The sequence below is a fragment of the Lissotriton vulgaris genome, chromosome 6 (genome assembly GCF_964263255.1).
Source record: "Lissotriton vulgaris chromosome 6, aLisVul1.2, whole genome shotgun sequence".
Classification (NCBI taxonomy): Eukaryota; Metazoa; Chordata; class Amphibia; order Caudata; family Salamandridae; genus Lissotriton; species Lissotriton vulgaris.
The window spans coordinates 593,454,833-593,473,313 of NC_141694.1; the positions used below are offsets into that span (position 1 = coordinate 593,454,833).

An 18,481-nucleotide genomic window follows, 5' to 3' on the forward strand; every position below is an offset into this window, starting at 1 on the left:
TAACTGATGTGACCCTCCAGTTCTTGCAGCCAGGTACCCTAAACAGTCACGTGATTGAGATGTGCTCCCCAACCCATGAGTGAGTCATCCCTGATAATGGTCACTTAAGCAAGATTGGTCCAGAAAAGGCTTTCCTCACAACAAGTTTTTATGGTTCTACCTTAGGTCCGTTCATTGAATTCTGGGCTGTACCAAAACTAGATCTTCCCATTAACTCTCCACTTGTGACCATTGCCTTGAATGGTTATTTTGCAGTGAGCGCATACGCATTTGGGTAGGCGGCACTATCGCTATGCAGGGAACCATCATCCTTAACAATTTCATTACTATCCTCCCCATACAAAGACATAGTGAATGAAAAAGAGCTAGTAGCTTCTGGAATCCCATTGCTTGCTCTTGGTTTGGGTAAGCTTTCCTTGTAATGGAATTTAATGCATCCCCTAAAAAGGTTCGATATAGTGTAGCACAAGATGCATCTTTCTGACACGGACTGTAAATCCTAGCCTCTTTAGGAGGAACACTGTTATCTTAGTTTGTGCTAAGCATTGCTCTCATCTGCCACTCTTTATCAATCTAGGTATGGAAAGATGTGAATTGAGTTTTTGTGTATGTTGCGCAAGTGTGCATCATCACAAACATATGGTTCACCCCCACATCCTAGATGTCTTTCTTCTTACAGCACCCATAGCGTGAATCACACACAGAAGAAGCCTCGCTGTCATCCTTAAGTCCTCCTTGCCCTGCACTGTAGGCAAGCATGTACCAATCAACACCATGGAGCAGCTGACATGCCATTCCCCACTCTCTGTAACTCAGACTTACACCTTCCATCTCATCTACAGGCATCCCAAGTAAAACATGGATGTCATTAATGAATTCTCAGATTTCCTCACCACCTTGCCATCCGAAATGCCCACACCACCTTCTCGGGCAACTTCAATCTCCCAATCAAAACAAAGTCAAACAAAAAGAAACAAGAGACACCCTCCTCAATCTCTTCGAACCACTCAATGTGATACAACACATAATGCAACCAACACACTACAAATGCCACATCCACAGCTTTGCTGTACCCCTGAACTGACCACTTTGCAAGACCAAACCTTCAGGTCCTTCAAAGACCTCTCCATAGAAACTTCAACTCATCTCTCTCCCTATCAACTTGATTAAACCCACGTCCGAAGGCAATACCTTTCTAACCAACTTCAACACTTGTTAGGAAAACAATATAAACATCTATGACTCACTAAAGCACAAAAGGGCAAACAAAAGCCTTCAGCACCCTAAAGACCTTGCGGACAATAAATTATCCATCTTCAGACAGGTAACAAAATTGAAGTAAAACAGAACACCAGATAACCTCATCATACTGAAATACATCCACACAACGTGCAGACAACTCATCACATCAGCTGAAACAAAGTACTATACCTACACCATGAATGAAACTACCAAAAGAGGCAGAGCGCTTTTCCAGACAATCAGGCACTACATCACCCCCCGCCAGTCCTATCCATTCCTCACTCCACAGAAAAGTCCAATCATCTCAACCTCTTCTTTGGTTACGAAATACAAAAGGTATGATAGCATATCAGCAACTCCAAGCCTGCTTCTTCTCTTATACACACCTCTTCCCATAGAAACCTGCAATGGTAATCTTTCAAGTCCTATCTCTTGCAGATCTCGCTAACATACACAACTCCCGCAAAGCCACCTGAAGCGACCCTTAACCTTCATTAAAGCTCTCTCCGGGGAAGCTCTCTCACTCCTACCAATGTCTCACTCAAAGCATCTTCCCAGAAGATCTCAAGACAGGCCTGATCCTCCCACTCCTAAAGAAACCTACAAAATACTGACTACCTTGCAAGTTACCAGCCGATCACTCACGTACCATTCATTGACAAGAACATTTCAAAAGCAACCAGTTCTTGCCCCTTTCTGGGGTTAGCTTTAAGGAGGTGCTTCACCTTCTACCAGTGATGGTGAAGGTATTTAGAGAGCAGTCCAATTAAATTGGTGATCCTCCACTGAGTACCTGCCCCACATCTGGATCTCCTTTGGACATCTGTCATTATTTAACCTATCTGTTAACACCGGGAAGATCCCCTCTGTCTGGAACGTGGGTCAGGTTATGCTGATTCAAAGGAAGGATAGCCTATTACCTACAAATCTAACTAACTACCGACCGATCTCATTGTTTCCTTTACTGAGTAAGCTGTTGTAGGGTCAGATAAATAAGCAACTTCTGGCCTACCGTAAGGTGAATAAGATTCTGGCTTCATCTCAGTCTGGTTTCAGGTCTTTTCACAGTTCTGAGACAGCTTTGGTAGTGGTCACTGACCACATTAGATGTTTCCTTGATGCCAATATTCCATTTCTCCTTGTGCTGCTGGACTTATCCTCAGCGTTCGATACTGTGTCTCATCCCAGGATGATACAAAGGGTCCAGGAGATTGGAATCCAAGACTTAGCGTTAAAATGGTTTGAGAATCTTTCTACAAACAAAAGCCCAAACTCTTATTCTGGGTCCCTATAAATCCTGCACCATGAAGGGGGTGCCTCAAGGCTCATGTCTTAGCCCCATGCTTTTTAACATCTATTGTGGACCCCCTTGCCAAGATCATCAAAGCCTTTGGATCCGAGGTAATATTGTATTCTGATGATACGCTGCTGATAATCTCCTTCAACAAAGATCTGGTAAAACCACAAGAATGTTGAGAGCAATTGCAGACTGGATGACTGAAAACTGCTCCAGTTGAACGCTGGTAAAACTGGGATTATGTTGATTGGCAAAGCTGAACAACTTTGGGCCTACGACTGGTAGCCTTCAGAACTTGGAGCAGCTCCACTTCCCAAACTAGTTGTCAAGAACCTGGGTGTCTGATTGGACCGAAATCTCTCTATGAAGGAGCAGGTCTTGTCTACAATTGGCACTTGTTTTTACAAGATGCACCTGTTGAAGAGAGCTTTTACCTTCCACCCACTTTCAGTGAGAAAAACTTTGGTACAGGTGCTGGTCATAAGTCGGTTAGATTACGGCAATGCCTTACTGGCCTCTGCAAATGAGATGTTGCTATCAAAACTTCAAGTTGGGCACAATACTGCTGCCCGTCTAATCTGCACTCGTCCTTCTAGGGCAGTATCCTCTCCTCTCTTACGTTCACTTCACTGGTTACCAGTCCAAAAAATAATCATCTTTAAATTGTGTTGCTTAACACAAACTTCCCTGGTAGGGAAAAGTCCTAGTTACCTAACTTCTAACCTTACCTTCTAACGCCCAGCTAGATTTCTACAATCCAGTGAGAAAGCTTTGCTGAATGTTCCACTGATCAGAAAAACCTGTATGGGGCAGATCCTTTTCTTACGTAGCCCAATACGTATTGGAATAGGTTACCTCTTAATATTAAAATGTGCACTGATCATCTTAAATTTACAAAATCACTCTGTGCTGTTCTAATTTCAGCAGTTGTCACTTTGTCTGCGTTTTCCTCCGCTTCAAGATACCCCTCTCGGGATGATTTGTGTGCATTATAAATGATATTAACATAACATACCACACCCACTTGCTTCCTGGTGGTATCAGTGTTCCTGCTTTCCTTATCTGGAGGAGGAGTTCCAGTTGCCTCATCTGAATCCCTCTTTTGAGCAGTGAGAACCACTAAAGAATCAGGTGGCACCTGACCCTTGATATGAACTATGTTGCTTGGAGCCACCTTATATTCTTTTATCGACCCTCGGGGTTTACTACATTCACCTTCACTAATCTTCTGTTGCCCAAAATCTGACATTGCAGAGAGTTCAAGGGTAAATGGTATTTCACTGATCTTGGGGTGGGTTTCGAAGTTGGCCGTAGAGCCGATTTAGATTTCAGGGATGGTTTCTTGGAAGCTTTGGCTTCAACCAGTGAGGTTGGGTGCCAAGGCTCAAAGTCATTAGTCAGAGGCTTTCCTGAGGCCGAGGGGTCTGTCCGGGTAAGAGGTATTGGAGCCTTGAGACAGAGCTGAAGGTCAGTGCCGCTTGTGATTCACCTCAGGGCTAATGCCTCAACGTGAGGATACTTTCAAGGACAATCACTGGGAAGTTGATACTTGAGTGAATGTGGTGGAAAGAAAGATGAAGGAGTAGTTTTTGATCTGTCGCCTATAATCTGGCGCAATTAGAGATCATGCTTCTCAATCTCTAACTGCGTCAAAGACAAAACGGTCCGGCGTTCAGGTGAGTCTCGATGCTGCATTTGCTGGTGGGCCCAGTGGTGACTGCACCGGAGACAGATGGTCTACCCAGTGGTGACTGCACCGGAGACAGATGGTCTACTTAACATAACGTAACAGAGGTATTTGTAAAGCATACATTCACCCCTTGGGGCATCTTGATGAAGAATAATAGGCGTTTATTGTTACCCAACTTTATAGTGCTCATTTTGTCGACCTCAGAAGAATGAAGGGCAGAGTGAACACACTAGGATTTGAACCACAAGTTTCTGGAGTGGATGTATTAGTCCACTGAACTATCAGACCCAGTTTTATTGCACTTGACCTCCTTACACTTTGGGCCAGATTTACATAATTCTCACCCAAAAATGCTGCACAGCGTTGCATGAGAAGGAGAGATCATGAGAGTGCCATACCTACAGAAATCAATCAGGGAGTTTTTAAGCGCACTACTCAACTATGAGGGTCTCAAGGTGCTTGGGGGGGGGGGGGGGGGGGTGTAGCTCCGTTCAGTCAAAGAGCCAGGTCTTGAGGGTCTTCCTGAAGACGTGCAGGGTGGGGGCACACCTGATGTCGATTGGCAGCTCGTTCCAGGTTTTAGCCGCAATGTAGGAGCAGGTTCTTCCACCCGTTCTTATTCTGCGGATGTGTGAGGGTTCGGCGAGTTTGGTGGATCAGAGGTTTCTCTTGGGTACGTGGAAGGAGATTTTGTCGTTGAGGTATTGGGTCCGGTGTTGTGGAGGCATCTGTAGGCGTGGGTGAGTATCTTGAAGGTTACTCTTTTCTCAACAGGGAGCCAGTGGAGGTTACGCAGGTGCTGGGTGATGTATTCCTGTCGGGGGATGCAGAGGACGAGTCTGGGTGCGGTGTTCTGTATGGTCTGGAGTTTGCGGAGCAGAGACTTGGTTATCCCGGCATAGAGGGCGTTTCCATAGTCCAGTCTGCTGGTTATGAGTGCGCGGGTGACGGTCTTCCTTGATTCGTGGGGGATCCATTTGAAGGTCTTTCGGAGGATGTGGAGGGTGTTGAAGCAGGTGGAGGCGACGGCGTTGACCTGTCGGATCATGGAGAGAGAGGAGTCGAGTACAATGCCGAGGTTTCGGGCGTGGTCCATGGGGCGGGTGGGCCACCGAGGGCGGTGGGCCACCAGGAGTTGTCTCATACAGAGGGGGAGGGTCCGAGGAAGAGGACCTCTGTCTTCTCCGAGTTGAGCTTCAGGAAGCTGCTGCTCATCAAGGATGCAACGTCTTTCATTCCTTCCAGGAAGTGGAGTCTGGTGGTGATGGGGTCCTTGGTTAGTGAGAGGATGAGCTGGATGTCGTCGGCGTAGGGTACTATGCTGAGTCTGTGCTGTCCGACGATGGTGGCGAGGGGGCCATGTAAACGTCGGAGAGCATGGGGCTGAGTGACAATCCTTGGGGTGCTCTGCAGTTGATTTCCATGGGTTCGAAGAGGAAGGGTGGAAGTCTGATTCTTTGGGTTTTGCTGGCGAGGAAGGTACGGAGCCAGTAGAGGGCGGGTCCCTGTATACTGGCTTCAAGGACTCTGGCAGTGAGTGTGCGGTGGGAGATGGTGTCGAAGGCTGCAGAGAGGTCGAGTAGGATCAGGGCTGCGGTGTGTCATTGGTCGAGGAGGGTAAAGATGTCGTCTGTGGCGGCGAGGAGTGTGGTCTTGGTGCTGCGTTTGCTGCGGAATTCGGATTGGAAGGGGTCGAGGATGGAGTGTTCTTCAATTAATTCTGTTAGTTGGATGCTGACGGTGTTCTCTGCGACTTTTGCACACGAAGGGGAGGAGCGAGATGGAGCGGTAGTTCTTGAGGTCCGTGGGATCTGCTAAGGGCTTCTTGAGTAGGGGTCTGACTTCTGTTTTTTTCCAGTCGTCGGGAAAGATGCCAGTTTCGAAGGTGGCGTTAATGATGCGTTGTAGTTCTGGAGTGGCGGCGGCTCTGTGGAAGATGTGCGGGGCAGGGGTCCCTGGGGGCTCCTGAGTGGATGCCTTTCATGGTCGATGCGGTGTCTTCGGTGGTATCTGGGGTCCAGTAAGAAATGGTAGGCTGGCTGGCGTTGCTGGCGGGGAGTGGTTTCGGAGTCAGGTGTCTAGTCGTTGAAGTTGTCGTAGAGGCCCTTGATTTTCAGATGGAAGTAGGAGTCGAGCTTGTTGCAGAGGTACTGGGAGGGGGTGATGTGCGCGTATTTCCTTAGAGTTGCTGGAGTTGGCAAAGATCCTGTCCTGGATGAAGATTTTCTTGGTGGATATGGCTCTCTCCTTCCTTCTCCCTAGTGCCTGTAAGGAATTTTGCTGAAGAGCGGCACACACATACCTTTATGCCATAGTGCTAGGGTGTGTGCTTGAGTCTAGCATAGGTGTTGTACTGGAAGGCCTTTCCAGTATAAAATATTATGCCTAAACAACTTTTAAAACTTTTCCTACTTTGTATGTGTGCAGTACAGTACAGCACACATACAAAATCAGAAAAGAAAATAAATGAAAAAATTCTCCTTTTAACGCCTGCTTTCAAGTGTGGTTAATTTTTGACGAAAAAACTGTCTCTTATTTTGGCAGGTAGGGTTCTGAGTCACAAAGCATGAGTGGTTGCATGGGAAGACCCATGTCACACCCATGTAACGGCCCCTTGAGGCTAAATAACACAAAGCAGTGCTTAGCGTTGTTTTGCATTACTTTTAGGCCATTTCCAAGTAAAGATAAATAATAAAGAAACATGTTGTACCAGTTTCTGTCACTTTTGTGATGTAAACACAGAGCAAAATGTTTGTAAATCTGGCCCCTCATGTGCTAAGTAGAGGTTTCAGACACAATGCTGGTCTAACCAAGGAAATTTAGTTTTGTATTTATGACATCATTGGAAGGGAAATTTCTCCATCACACCCTCTACCAACAGTCATTCTCGACACTACTCGAGTTTCTTCAAGTACTCCGCGTCGAGCAGTTTGAAGAGGAATACAACTTGCAAATGTCCACGCTCAACACTAGTTTGCAGGAGTATGCTGAGCATTCTACATGATTTTCTTTTGCAGTGCATGGACACTATAAAGTTGGCTGAACAAGGCTTAAAATGGGCATATTAAACTTTTTTCTGGTAGGCATCTTCTTTTTGTAATGTTTGTTTATATATACCTCAGAGGATTCATTGCTACACATATGAACCAAGACTGAGCTTGCAAGGTTGTGTCTCTCATGTATCCTGATAATTGCTCCGTCTGAAAGAAAGCTGAATTTCTCTGTTAACCATCGGTTTACCTTTTCAACTTGTTTAGCAAAGCTGAATGTCTGTCAAATTCAGTCAGCCCATGAATTACGAAATATATTTCACCATGAAGACCTATTTTCTGTGAAATACGAGCTCTTAAATTTACTTCCATAAACATGGGGAGAGACTGCGAGAGAGAGAGTGAGAGTGTCAAGACACCACAATGAGATATCAGTAGATCAATTACGCAGTTATTTCACTTTTCATGTTGAATCCTGAACTCCTACATTTACAGTAACACTTTTTTGGTGAATACTTTAAACCGTAGACTTCTCATCTGTAGACTATTGCCCAGGTGCCAGACTAGACATGGAAACTTTTCATAGCAGTGCTCTCACAGGATGCTAGACAGGGATGTGCGACTCCGCATAGGCTTCATTCCACTCCGGAAGTGACAGTGCGAAGCTGCATATAGGTGTCACTCCTGCAAGGCAACATCGATTTCTTGCTTGACTTTTTCCCCGCTATCAGAAGTGAAGCACAACACAATTGTCCATTCCAGTGTGTAGATCTCTAATTTGGGACCTTTTTAGATGGTACAAAGAGACTACTCCATAGGACTTGGAGGTTGGAGGGCAGTGAGGAATCTGCCCTTAGATACAGTATTCACCAGAAAGAGTATTACCTCTAATGATTACTTTTAACCTCAAATTCCTCACCTTTAAAATAGATACCAAAGTAGTACCTCATAAAGGAGTGGGCTCGGACCAGGAAATCTCGCAAGACTGAAAGGACACAATGCCCTTCCCATTGGATCTGGCTGTGCTTCATGAACAAGTGCACTGATGCCCACGCCGTGCTGTGACAGATGTCAATGACAGGCACTCTCATGCCAATGCAGTGGTGGCGGCCTTAGCCCTGGCAGAATGGGCTCTCACACCTTCTGGAGGCTGCTTTTTTGGCTGAAGCATAGAAGGCCTTAATTCAGATGACTCTCCACTTTCACAAAATTCTTTTCTGCATAGCATTTCCTTTCCTCGCCCCTGGAAACTCCACAAAAAGGTGACTGTCTACCGAATGGTCCTTGGTACGGTCAATGTAAAAATTAAATAGTTTCTGGGGTCCAACTGATAGTGTCTCTCCTCCTTCGAGGGGCAAGGCTGGATAAACAATGTGGGGGAGAGTGAAGCACTGCCCAACATGGAAAGGAGTCACAACTTTCAGAAAGAAGGCTGCCCAAGTAATCATTACCAGTTTGTCTGGAAAAAAGGTGGTGTAGGGAGGTTGTACCAACAGAGCCTGGAGTTCACTCATGGGATGAGCTAAAGTGGGTAGAATGAGGAAGACAGTCTTCAAGGTCAAAAGACAAAATGAGCAGCTGTGCATCGACTTGAAGGAAGTACACCAGAGAACGTCAAGACCATGATTATGTCCCACTGTGGCATCACAGTTTGGGAGGAAATATGTGTCAAACATTTAATAAACTGCATCACAACATGTGATCTAAACAAAAACAGTTGGTCTGTCAAATGCAAAAATGCTGAAAGTGCTGACAAATAACCTTTAGTAGTGCCCACTGTAAGGCATTGCTGGGCCAAAGATAAAACTAGCAATAAAACATCAGACGGTTTGGTTTGTTAAGGGTCTATCTTACAGACTCCAAACCAGTCTACAAATTTGTTCCAGGGCATTGCCAAAGTGGACTTCATAGACAGACTCCTGGAAGGAAGGATGACACCCACATCTTCAGGGGGTAGATCGAACGCAGACAATTGCTATCACTTAACCGCCATGTATGGAGTTGCTGATTGTGCAGGTTCGAGTGGAGACCCCTGCCCTGTGAGAAAAGATCAAAAGTGTGAACCTGATTGGCAGACGATCTGGGTACCACACTGTCCTGGCCCAATCCGGAGCCACTAGGAAGAAGTGGGACCAGTTTTTCCTGATCGTCTCCAGAATTGAAGCAGGAGAGGCAGAGACAGGAAGGCATACAGGAGTCTCGCGCCCCAGTCCAGCTGGAATGCATCTCCTAGCAAGAGTTTTTGTGGTAATACCAACATGTAAAAGGTTTGACACTGAGCATTCTCCACAGTGAAGAAAATATATTGCCAGGCTTTGCCCCACCTGTCAGCAAGATAAGCCTCCTTGGGATGAAGAGACTACTCATGATCTGCCTGGTGCCGCAAGCTGAGCTCGTCCACTTTGGCATTCAGGAATTCCGCCGGGTGGTTCACTATCAGGAAGATGCCCTGATGCTCCAGCAAACTCAAGAGGTGCAGAGTCTATTGGCACAGAACTCAGGACCCCACTCTACCAGCTTGTTGTACTACCACACATGACAGTGGTGTTGTTCATGAGAACCTGTATCAGCCTCCCCTTGAAGGACGTCAGGAAGTCCTTCAGAGACAGATGAATAGCAGGCAATTCCAACACATTTATATGGGGCGTGGTTTCTGCCAGAGACCACGGTCCTCTGATCTCCACCTACCCAACCCAGTAGTCGTGCATCAATCATCAAGGTCAGCTCTGGGTGGGGACGAGATGGGTGTCTGCCGCTCGTCTAATTGCGGTCAAGCAGTCACCTCCAAAAGCTTGATGGAATCTGACAGGATGCACAGGTGCTGGGTCCACTGGGACTACAAACTCCCCTGCAGAGTTTGCATATGTCACCTGGCATAGTCAACAAGCAGGATGCAGGCTCTTGAAGATTTTAACTCACCTAAGTTTTTCACTTCGGTGCGGCGTTCCACAGGGCCCTTTTTTGAGCTCTACTCTTTTTAACGTTTATGTCACTCCCCTTGCCAATCTCATTAAGTTTTTTGGGTTCTCAGTCGTACCTTACGCCAACTACACTCAAATCGGCATAACTATAAGCCATCGATCCGGAAGAATTATTTACTCCGTTCCACCATTGTTTAATTCAAGTCGAGAAATGGATGACCTCAAATTGCTTAAAGCACAACTCTAGTAAGACAGAGGTGTTACTTTTTGGCAAAGATACTTCCTTTTAGTCCCAAACCTGGTGGCCACAGGAACTTGGCCCACTACCTTCACCTTCTCCAAAGTTAAAAATCTAGGCGGGACCTTTGATAACAAACATTCCTTCGAGGGCCACATTAACATTTCGACTTCGGCCACTTTTTATGTTCTTAAACTCTTAAGGAAAATCTTCCCTTTTACACCCCTGGGCATGCAAAAAACTGTTACCGCTGTACTTGTAATGGCCAAAATTGACTATTGCAATGCTCTCTTTCTCAACATCCAGAAAAAAATTGCTCAACAAAATTCAGATTCAACAGAATGATGCGGCTCATCTACTGTTGGGCATTCCCAAATAGGAGTAAATCTCCTACGCATTGGATCTCCTTCACTGGCTTCCAGTGAAAAAAACAGATTGACTTCAAAGCTTATACATTGCCTTTAAGGCTCTCAATTACATTCGACCCGAATACTTTCAAAAAAGCTTTTGATGGTACATTCCAACTAGAACATTATCCTCAGGATCAGTTTACAATTTAGTAGTCCCTAAATTCAAAAAGTCCGGCTGGGGAGGCCGAAGCTTTGTTGCGGGCACCACAGACTATGGAACGCTCTCCCGTTAGAACTAAAGAGCAAGAAAGATCTCCTGACATTCAGAAAAGCCCTAAAGACCTGGGTTTCAAACCAGTAAGTCATCTTTTCCATCTCTTTAAATCTGCTGCTCTTTTATGACTGAGGCCGCGCCTTGACACTCTAGGGTAAATGCGCGCTATATAAATCATATTTTTATTCCATTTCAACAGGCCAAGAAGCTGTAGAGCTGCTCTCATCGTGATCCGCGACTGGGGTTGAAACCTTCGGATCATAGCCGGAATGTCCTGGATTCATTGTAACTAAGGGAAGGCCCTTAACTGCACCATGTCCAAGACAGCTCCTGTGAAAAGAAACCTTTGGCAAAGAGTCTGGTGCAACTTTGGCTCATTGATCGAGAACACCAATGATGTCAAGAGGTTTTCTGTTGTGCCTGACTGACTATGGCAAGTACGCCTTCAACAGCCTAGCTCCGAGATGAGTGGTGAGCACCATCGTCACCTTCATGAACACCCGAGGCACACTGGTGAGGCCGTAGGGCAGCACGGAAAACTGAAAAAGCTTTTGGTCTACCTTGAACTGTAGGTAACATCTGTGAGATTGCAGGACAGGTATATTAAATACAAGTCCTGCATGCCCAATATTACCATCCAGTCACCCAGATCTAGGGCAGACAGAATTTGGGCAGTGTGAGCATTTTTAATTTTACTTTCATAGGAAGGCTTTCAAAGGATGAAGATCTAAGTTAGGTCCAAGCCCTTCATCCTTTGGCACAAAGAACTAGTGAAAGCAGCAACCTGCCCCTATTCCTGAGTCTTGCATTACAATTGACAGTTGCTCATCTGAGTGCTGTTCAGATGTGGGAGGAAGGTGCTGCATGCAGAAACAAACAGTAGGGCATAGCCATGCTCAACAATTTGGAGAACTCATTAATTGGATGTGATGGACTGCCACCCTTGAAGATAGTACTTGATCTTGCCTACCAATGAGTGGCTTTGTGCCAATAGTGGCAAGAGAAAGTGGATTGGAGACTGTTTCTGCAGGGGAGGGTGACTGGGAAGATTGATGCCCAAGGGCACCTGAACATTGCCTTAGGATTCAGATCCCCTGCCACGGAAGGACTAAGGTGACTGCAGCGGGAGCTAGAGAGACTGAAGTCTGTACGCCGAGCCCCTGTAATAGCCTCAAAATGTTCTTAACTCCTGAGGAAACTGTCTGAAGGGGTCAGAGAAATGCAGAGGGCATGCTGTGGCTCTACTATCCTTAAAGTGTTCTAAGACAGAATCTGCTTTTTCACTGAATAGGCATGATTTATCGAAAGGGATATACATAAAGGAGGCCTGTACATCTCCTGAGAAACTGGTGAATCGCATCCAAGCATGGTGACAGAGCAGCACACTTGTGGTATTTGCTCGACCCAGACAGTCAGTAGTATCACGGTTGCATGATTCTGAGTTTGGCTGCATCTTGAAAGGTCTGAGCCAAGGAGGCTCTAAGTTCTTCCAGGACTGCCGGCACATTTTGCTGGCCTTGTCCAAGAGGTTGCGTGTGTACAGGCCCAATAATCAAAACAGCATTGACTTACCTCAATGCCAGTCAAGCCAATGAAAACATTTACTTAACCCTTTCGATGCTGATGACGAGCTCAGCTCGTCATCACCCACGGGTGTCGTGTGCTGATGACGAGCTGAGCTCGTCATGGTGCCACTAAAATGGCATTTTCCAGCACAGGGGGGGGAAAACGGCCAGCAGCCATGTGGTTAACACCTCAATTCCATTTGACTCCCTGTCCAGGGGAACAGAGGGAAAGTGGGGGTTCACCTTGCTAATGAAAACCTTAACCACCAGACTCCCTGGAGTAGGATGCTGTGTAGGGTAATGAGGGTTGCCAGGAGCTGGTTTACTGCACCTGGCCACATGCCCGTTCACTGTCAGACAAAAACAGGGCTTAGACAAAGTACCCATTAAGGTGTCAGTGAGGGCTTCATTGAATTGAAGCAAGGGCTCAGATGAAGCTGGCCCAGATTGCAAAACTCCTGTGACTTTAACAGAAGCCAGCTGTAGGCCCAGGACTTCAACCATTGTCGAACTCCCACAGCAAAGGAGGCACTCTCTTTCATTGGGGGCCCAAAATACAAATGCAATCCTGTATCAAGCTCACTGGCATCCTGTAAATCCATAAAAAGACTGAGGGGGGTCAAATCTTTTCCCTTTCATGGTGGTAAGCGCTGATCAGACTCTAAACCAAAAAGACATGGAACCTCTGAGAGTGTCTCTGGAGCAGAGAAAGTGTAGGATTAGGCTACAGTAGCGTGGGGACAGGATGAGCTGTAGCGGATTCAGAGCACAAACTCTTTCAATGTTTAGCCGATGTCGGTTTGGGGGGCAGACACTGGCATTAGAATCAGATTCACCTCGGGCGTTGGTACAATGAAGGAGTGAGCAATGTGGGTCTTGGACCCTGGGTGGAAGTCTGCACAAAAGTTGGGGCTGAACCCTAGGCTACTCCAAGGGATTTCAGAGAGCGTCTGGCATGGCATGGATCCACTAGTGGCAATTAGACTGAGGGCCTCTGTGGTTCCTTGAGACACAAAGACGCACAGAGTGCAAAAGATACTCAGTGTGGCCTCGTTAAAGGCCTTGCCCTGAAGTGGCGTTGCCAATTGCCAAAGAAACTCAGGATGCATCAAAATCGACTGCAGAATCAACTCCTTAGTCTTAGATTGAGAACAAGATTAATTGGCACCTTTACTTCCTCCCAACTTATCTTTGATAGAGAGTGGCAGGATGGGGTTGAGTCCCATTTCAACTACTTAGTTCCCACTGGGACTTCGAATTCCTGCATGATTTCTACCATGAAGAACACTTCTCACGCAAGCAGCCTCTGAAGCGGGTCTAAGCCCTCGACTTGGGGAAAGAGCAGGACTAATGCTTGGCACAGGAATTCTTACTGTGTTTGGAGAAATACAGCTTTGCTTCACATGCCTGGTTAGCCTTTGGTTGCATGAAGGAGCACTCGTTGCCCAATTTGGAGCTGTGCCTGAGCCCAAACATCACAGAAATACCTTATGAGGGTTCATGACTGACATATGTTTCCTGCAGTCATGGCGTGGTTTGAAGTCCGAATTTTGTTTTGAAAGTTGTTGAAGACTGAAGAAAGTGGGAATGGAGCTCCGGATTCGCACTTGTAGGTGCGATAAAAAAGAAAACTGAGGTTGGCGAGCAGGAGGGTGCTTATAGGCGGCTCTGCTCTGTCCCTTCTGGGGTGGATCAAAGCCTATGCAGAGTCACATGCCATCACCTAGCGGCACATGGAAGCCCTGCTATGAAACCTTTCTGGATCTAGTCTGGCGCCTGGGGAATATTCTAAAGGTGAGAAATCTACGGTTAGAAGTAACCATCAGAAGAAAAAAAAACCTGTCCAACCTTTCAGTCATGTTTTTCTATACTGTATGCCTGTAGCGGAGGCTGAATTTTACAAAATACAAGGTCAGTATGTTTTTTTTTTCTTCAACAAAGGGTTAAGAAACTCCGAAAATTAAGACAACATGTTGCTTTGCATTTAGACAAAATTGTATTAACAGGATGTGAATAAAGAATCTACAGGCAGATAGATTGGATGTTACAACGTTTTTGATGGGAGATGGTTGTGGACTTAGGAGCCTGCTCACAAAGGTGCCCTTGTATAGTGACTAGACTTATTAAGGTTTATAGGAGTGTTATTATTCAAACAAGAATGAGTCACCGAATGTAACTGAAAAGTTTTTTCAGGCAATTAAATGAAGTGACTCCATCCTAAATGAAGTTTGAAGAGCAACTTGCAAAAACAAACCAGCTAACAGATTTAATTTATGTTGTTTTGGGGAAAGAAACATAAAAATAATCTTGGGTCTTAGGTGTGCTTTTACACCTTCACCCAATTATGTTTGCATTCTTGCAAAAGTACTATAGAATTAAAACAATCATATTGGGAAATAAAAGGTGAGAGCTGCAACGAATAGTGTCAAGTTTCCCATCCTGAGAACTTCACCAAAGCATCAGAATTAGTTTCTCTGCCACCCAAGTCCTTATGTGCAAAGAAATAATAAACTACGTGTTAGTTCAGTCTAAAAACATTCCAGGTTAGGCCACCCTTCTTGGGACGGGCAGCTAGTGGACAATGCATTAGCGTTCTACGGGACTTCTTCAGATGGCAATGCCTGTTGACATTGCTCCTACTACCACTGTACTTCCATCTGATTCGCCCCCCCCAACCCCCCCTGTATACTGTGACTCCCCCTTGCTGCTCACCTACACCTGTCTATTACATTACCCTCTTGGGAGCAATTCTACTGTAATATGCGACCTTTCCTCTTTTTTTCCTCCCTCCTATGTGATATGAATATTGCATTTTGTCCTTCCTTTCATCATAATGTAAAGCGCTCTGATATCCCTCAGGATCTTGTTCGCGCTATATAAAACTTTATAAATGAATAAATACATGCAACAATGTTCAGCATGCAAAGTAACATGGCCATTATTTACATACGTTTGTACCTTCGACTTGTAGATCAAAAGCTAATCTGAGAAGCTGAACTCTGAAGGTTTGCCAATCTACAAACATTTCATCTGAAAAGTGTGATCACACAACTTTCATAAAATTCCCTATGTTGCACTCTGTAACAAATAGTTGTCTGGTGAATGTTTGAAGTGCAGTGTCGAACCAATTTCAGTCCTCTAGGGGGAACAAAAGGTTAAAGTGCTATGGGGTCACCAGGGCATCGGCTCAAGGGCTGCTCCAGGGATGAAGAAACACAGAACCCCCATCTCTTTTGCCATACGAGAACACTATCCATCCATCCATCCATCACAAGGTCTCCTTGCATACTATATGTAAAACCATGGCACAGTAAGCAGGGATGGAAGGGAAGGACCTCACTTAGGAGATACTGTACAGATTTTGACAAGAGAGTCAGCGGACACCTCTGGGAGGTATATGTCTGTGCACACCAGTAAGCAAATGGTCCCCATCAAACATCAGTAATGGATGGTGGTGTAGCTTCTCTCCACTATCGAATGATTTATCCTTTTGATGGTACAGATGGTCCCGCCAGAGGTTAGTACTCCACACAGGAGATGTGACAACCCAAAACATGAGCAACATCTCGTTGGGATCTAGAGATGTGAGGCAACCTTTCAGACAAAAACAAAGGGCAGTCTATGAAGTACACAAAGGAGGCAAGAACCTGCTTAAACTTCGCAATGAGGCCATAGACCGGGGAATTTACACTGCATAACACCACCCACTTGGTGTCCGCGTATGCGGATGACATTATTCAAGAGTCTGCTAGGGCGTTAGCCCCTCGCTGTTTTATTGGCATGTATGTTCCAATTTTTTGCTCCCCAAATATTGTATCAATGTCTTGATATGTGTTTTTTGATACGGCTGTCCACACTACCATTTACATTTTGGGACTTATATGTGCACTCATGTTTGATATCTTTTCATTCATAGCGCCCAATTGTTTTGAGACTGTACTGCAATTATTATGCTATTTGAAAACTCAATAAAATTGTGTTAAAAAAACAAAAAACAAAGGAGGCAAAAAGGCAGGTCTTCTTTTAGTTCATTGGGTTGCAATTGATGTATAATTCTAAATTTACATTGATACAGTTCTTGCCAATAATACCCTCTAATAATGCTCCCGAACCTAAAACAACATGTGGACAATTTCCTGTGGCGCTGTATTAAGCTCATTTTATTTTCTTATATGACTGCACTTTAAATGTTTTCTTCCAAAACACAGTCTAATCACTGGAGAAAATCTCATGATGGTTGTGTAATCAGAGGTGTTTTATTTAAAAGGAAACCGAAACAAAGGTAATGCAAAATATATGCCAAACTGCAAAGGCTGTAGATGGAAGCTCCTACTAACTAAACATTTAGGGTTCTCGTAACAAAAGTAAATTAAAAAATACACTTGTAAAAAAAATACCTTCAAACTAGGCTGACTTCTAATAATTATTTTTAGTTTAGCTAAAAAGGCTGGACTTGCTTCTCACTCTTGTTAATGCAGTGCAACATTCAGACACAAGTTAGTGTAGAAGGATAAAGCACAACGTTGAGGAAAAATTCAAAACCATACCTCTGCCACTTCCTGGGTACTGCCCTTCACGGGTAAGGTCTTGTGAGCCAACGCTGCAAGATGGCTGAAACCAAGAGAAAGCGAAGACATTACCACTAGCCACCATTTGCACTTTTAAGTTTCTCCTTGTTGTCCACGTTATCTTATAAACACTATTGTTGTGGGGTGTGTGCTACTGTTCGCATAGGATAGCCAATGTATACACACACATGACCCGAGAGGTCACAGAAAGGCACATGCACGAAAATACTATTGTGCTCTCTGCTTTTGGACATGAACAGTAAATGCTGATTGGTGTTGTCTACTATAAAGTATGGTAATAATATTGCTTACTCAAGTTCGTTCTGTTACAACACTAGGGTTTGAGCACGCTTCAACGTCATCATGATGAGATCTGGGCCCAGTCAAGTGATTGCCTCAAATTTTGGTAATGCAGGTTTACACTCTGATGCAACAAAGAGTTCCATTCCTGCTTTTCTTTATGCGAGGTATTTTATTAAACTGAAAAATCCTTCAAGGCATAAAGGTATGTTATTGAATTGCTGAATCGTTTTTTTTCCACAGCATCAGAAGTAAGAGAAACAAACGTTTCTTTCCTGCTAGGATTCAGCAATAGGCAATATCTTCTTGCCAATTAAGTTTCTGGGACTTGACTTAGAACACATCATTGAACCCACAAGGAGTCACGAGTGTGAAGTTTGTCTGTGCTAAAAATGCAAATGCTACTTACCGGTATGCATCTGTTCTTGGCATGTAGGGCTGCTGACATTCATATCTGTGCATAGATCGCCGCCTAGTGTTGGGTCCGGATGATTGCACATTGTTGTCCTGGAAGAGTCTTCGAAGTATCACGAGATAGGTGGCTCCTCCCCTGGACTACAGTGCGCATGGGCATCGACTCCATCCCCAGATTGTTTTTAGCCATTGTGGCCAGGATGGAGTGAAACTCAGTGAATGATGACCATGCCATGAAATGAAATGTGAATACTGCAGCTGCTACAGGCGCCGGGGAGGAGGGCGGGCGATATGAATGTCAGCAGCCCTACATGCCAAGAACAGATGCATACTGGTAAGTAGCATTTGCAGTTCGAGGCATGTGGGCTGCTGAATTCATATCTGTGCATAGAATACATAGCAGTCCCTCCACTAGCGGCGGCCGCCCGTGCCAGCTGCAGCAGTTTGGAAAAGTGTCTTGAGAACAGCCTGCCCTACAGCTGCCTGCTGTTTGGAGTGCACGTCTACACAGTAATGCTTAGTAAATGTGTGTGTGGTAGACCATGTGGCTGCTCTACATATGTCCTCTAAGGGAATGTTTCCAAGGAAAGCCATAGAGGCCCCCAACTTTCTGGTGGAATGGGCTCTTGGTG

The 18,481-nt window shown here is 45.2% G+C and overlaps 1 protein-coding gene across 1 annotated transcript in view; it reads right to left on the reverse strand.

Annotated features, from left to right (window-relative positions):
* RARS2 (arginyl-tRNA synthetase 2, mitochondrial) overlaps nt 1-18,481 on the reverse strand; it is a 273,941-nt gene that overhangs the window by 13,472 nt on the left and 241,988 nt on the right. The window contains exon 19 of the mRNA XM_086926598.1: nt 17,115-17,178. Within this exon, the coding sequence (XP_086782724.1) occupies nt 17,115-17,178 (64 nt within the window). The remainder of the gene's footprint in view (nt 1-17,114; nt 17,179-18,481) is intronic.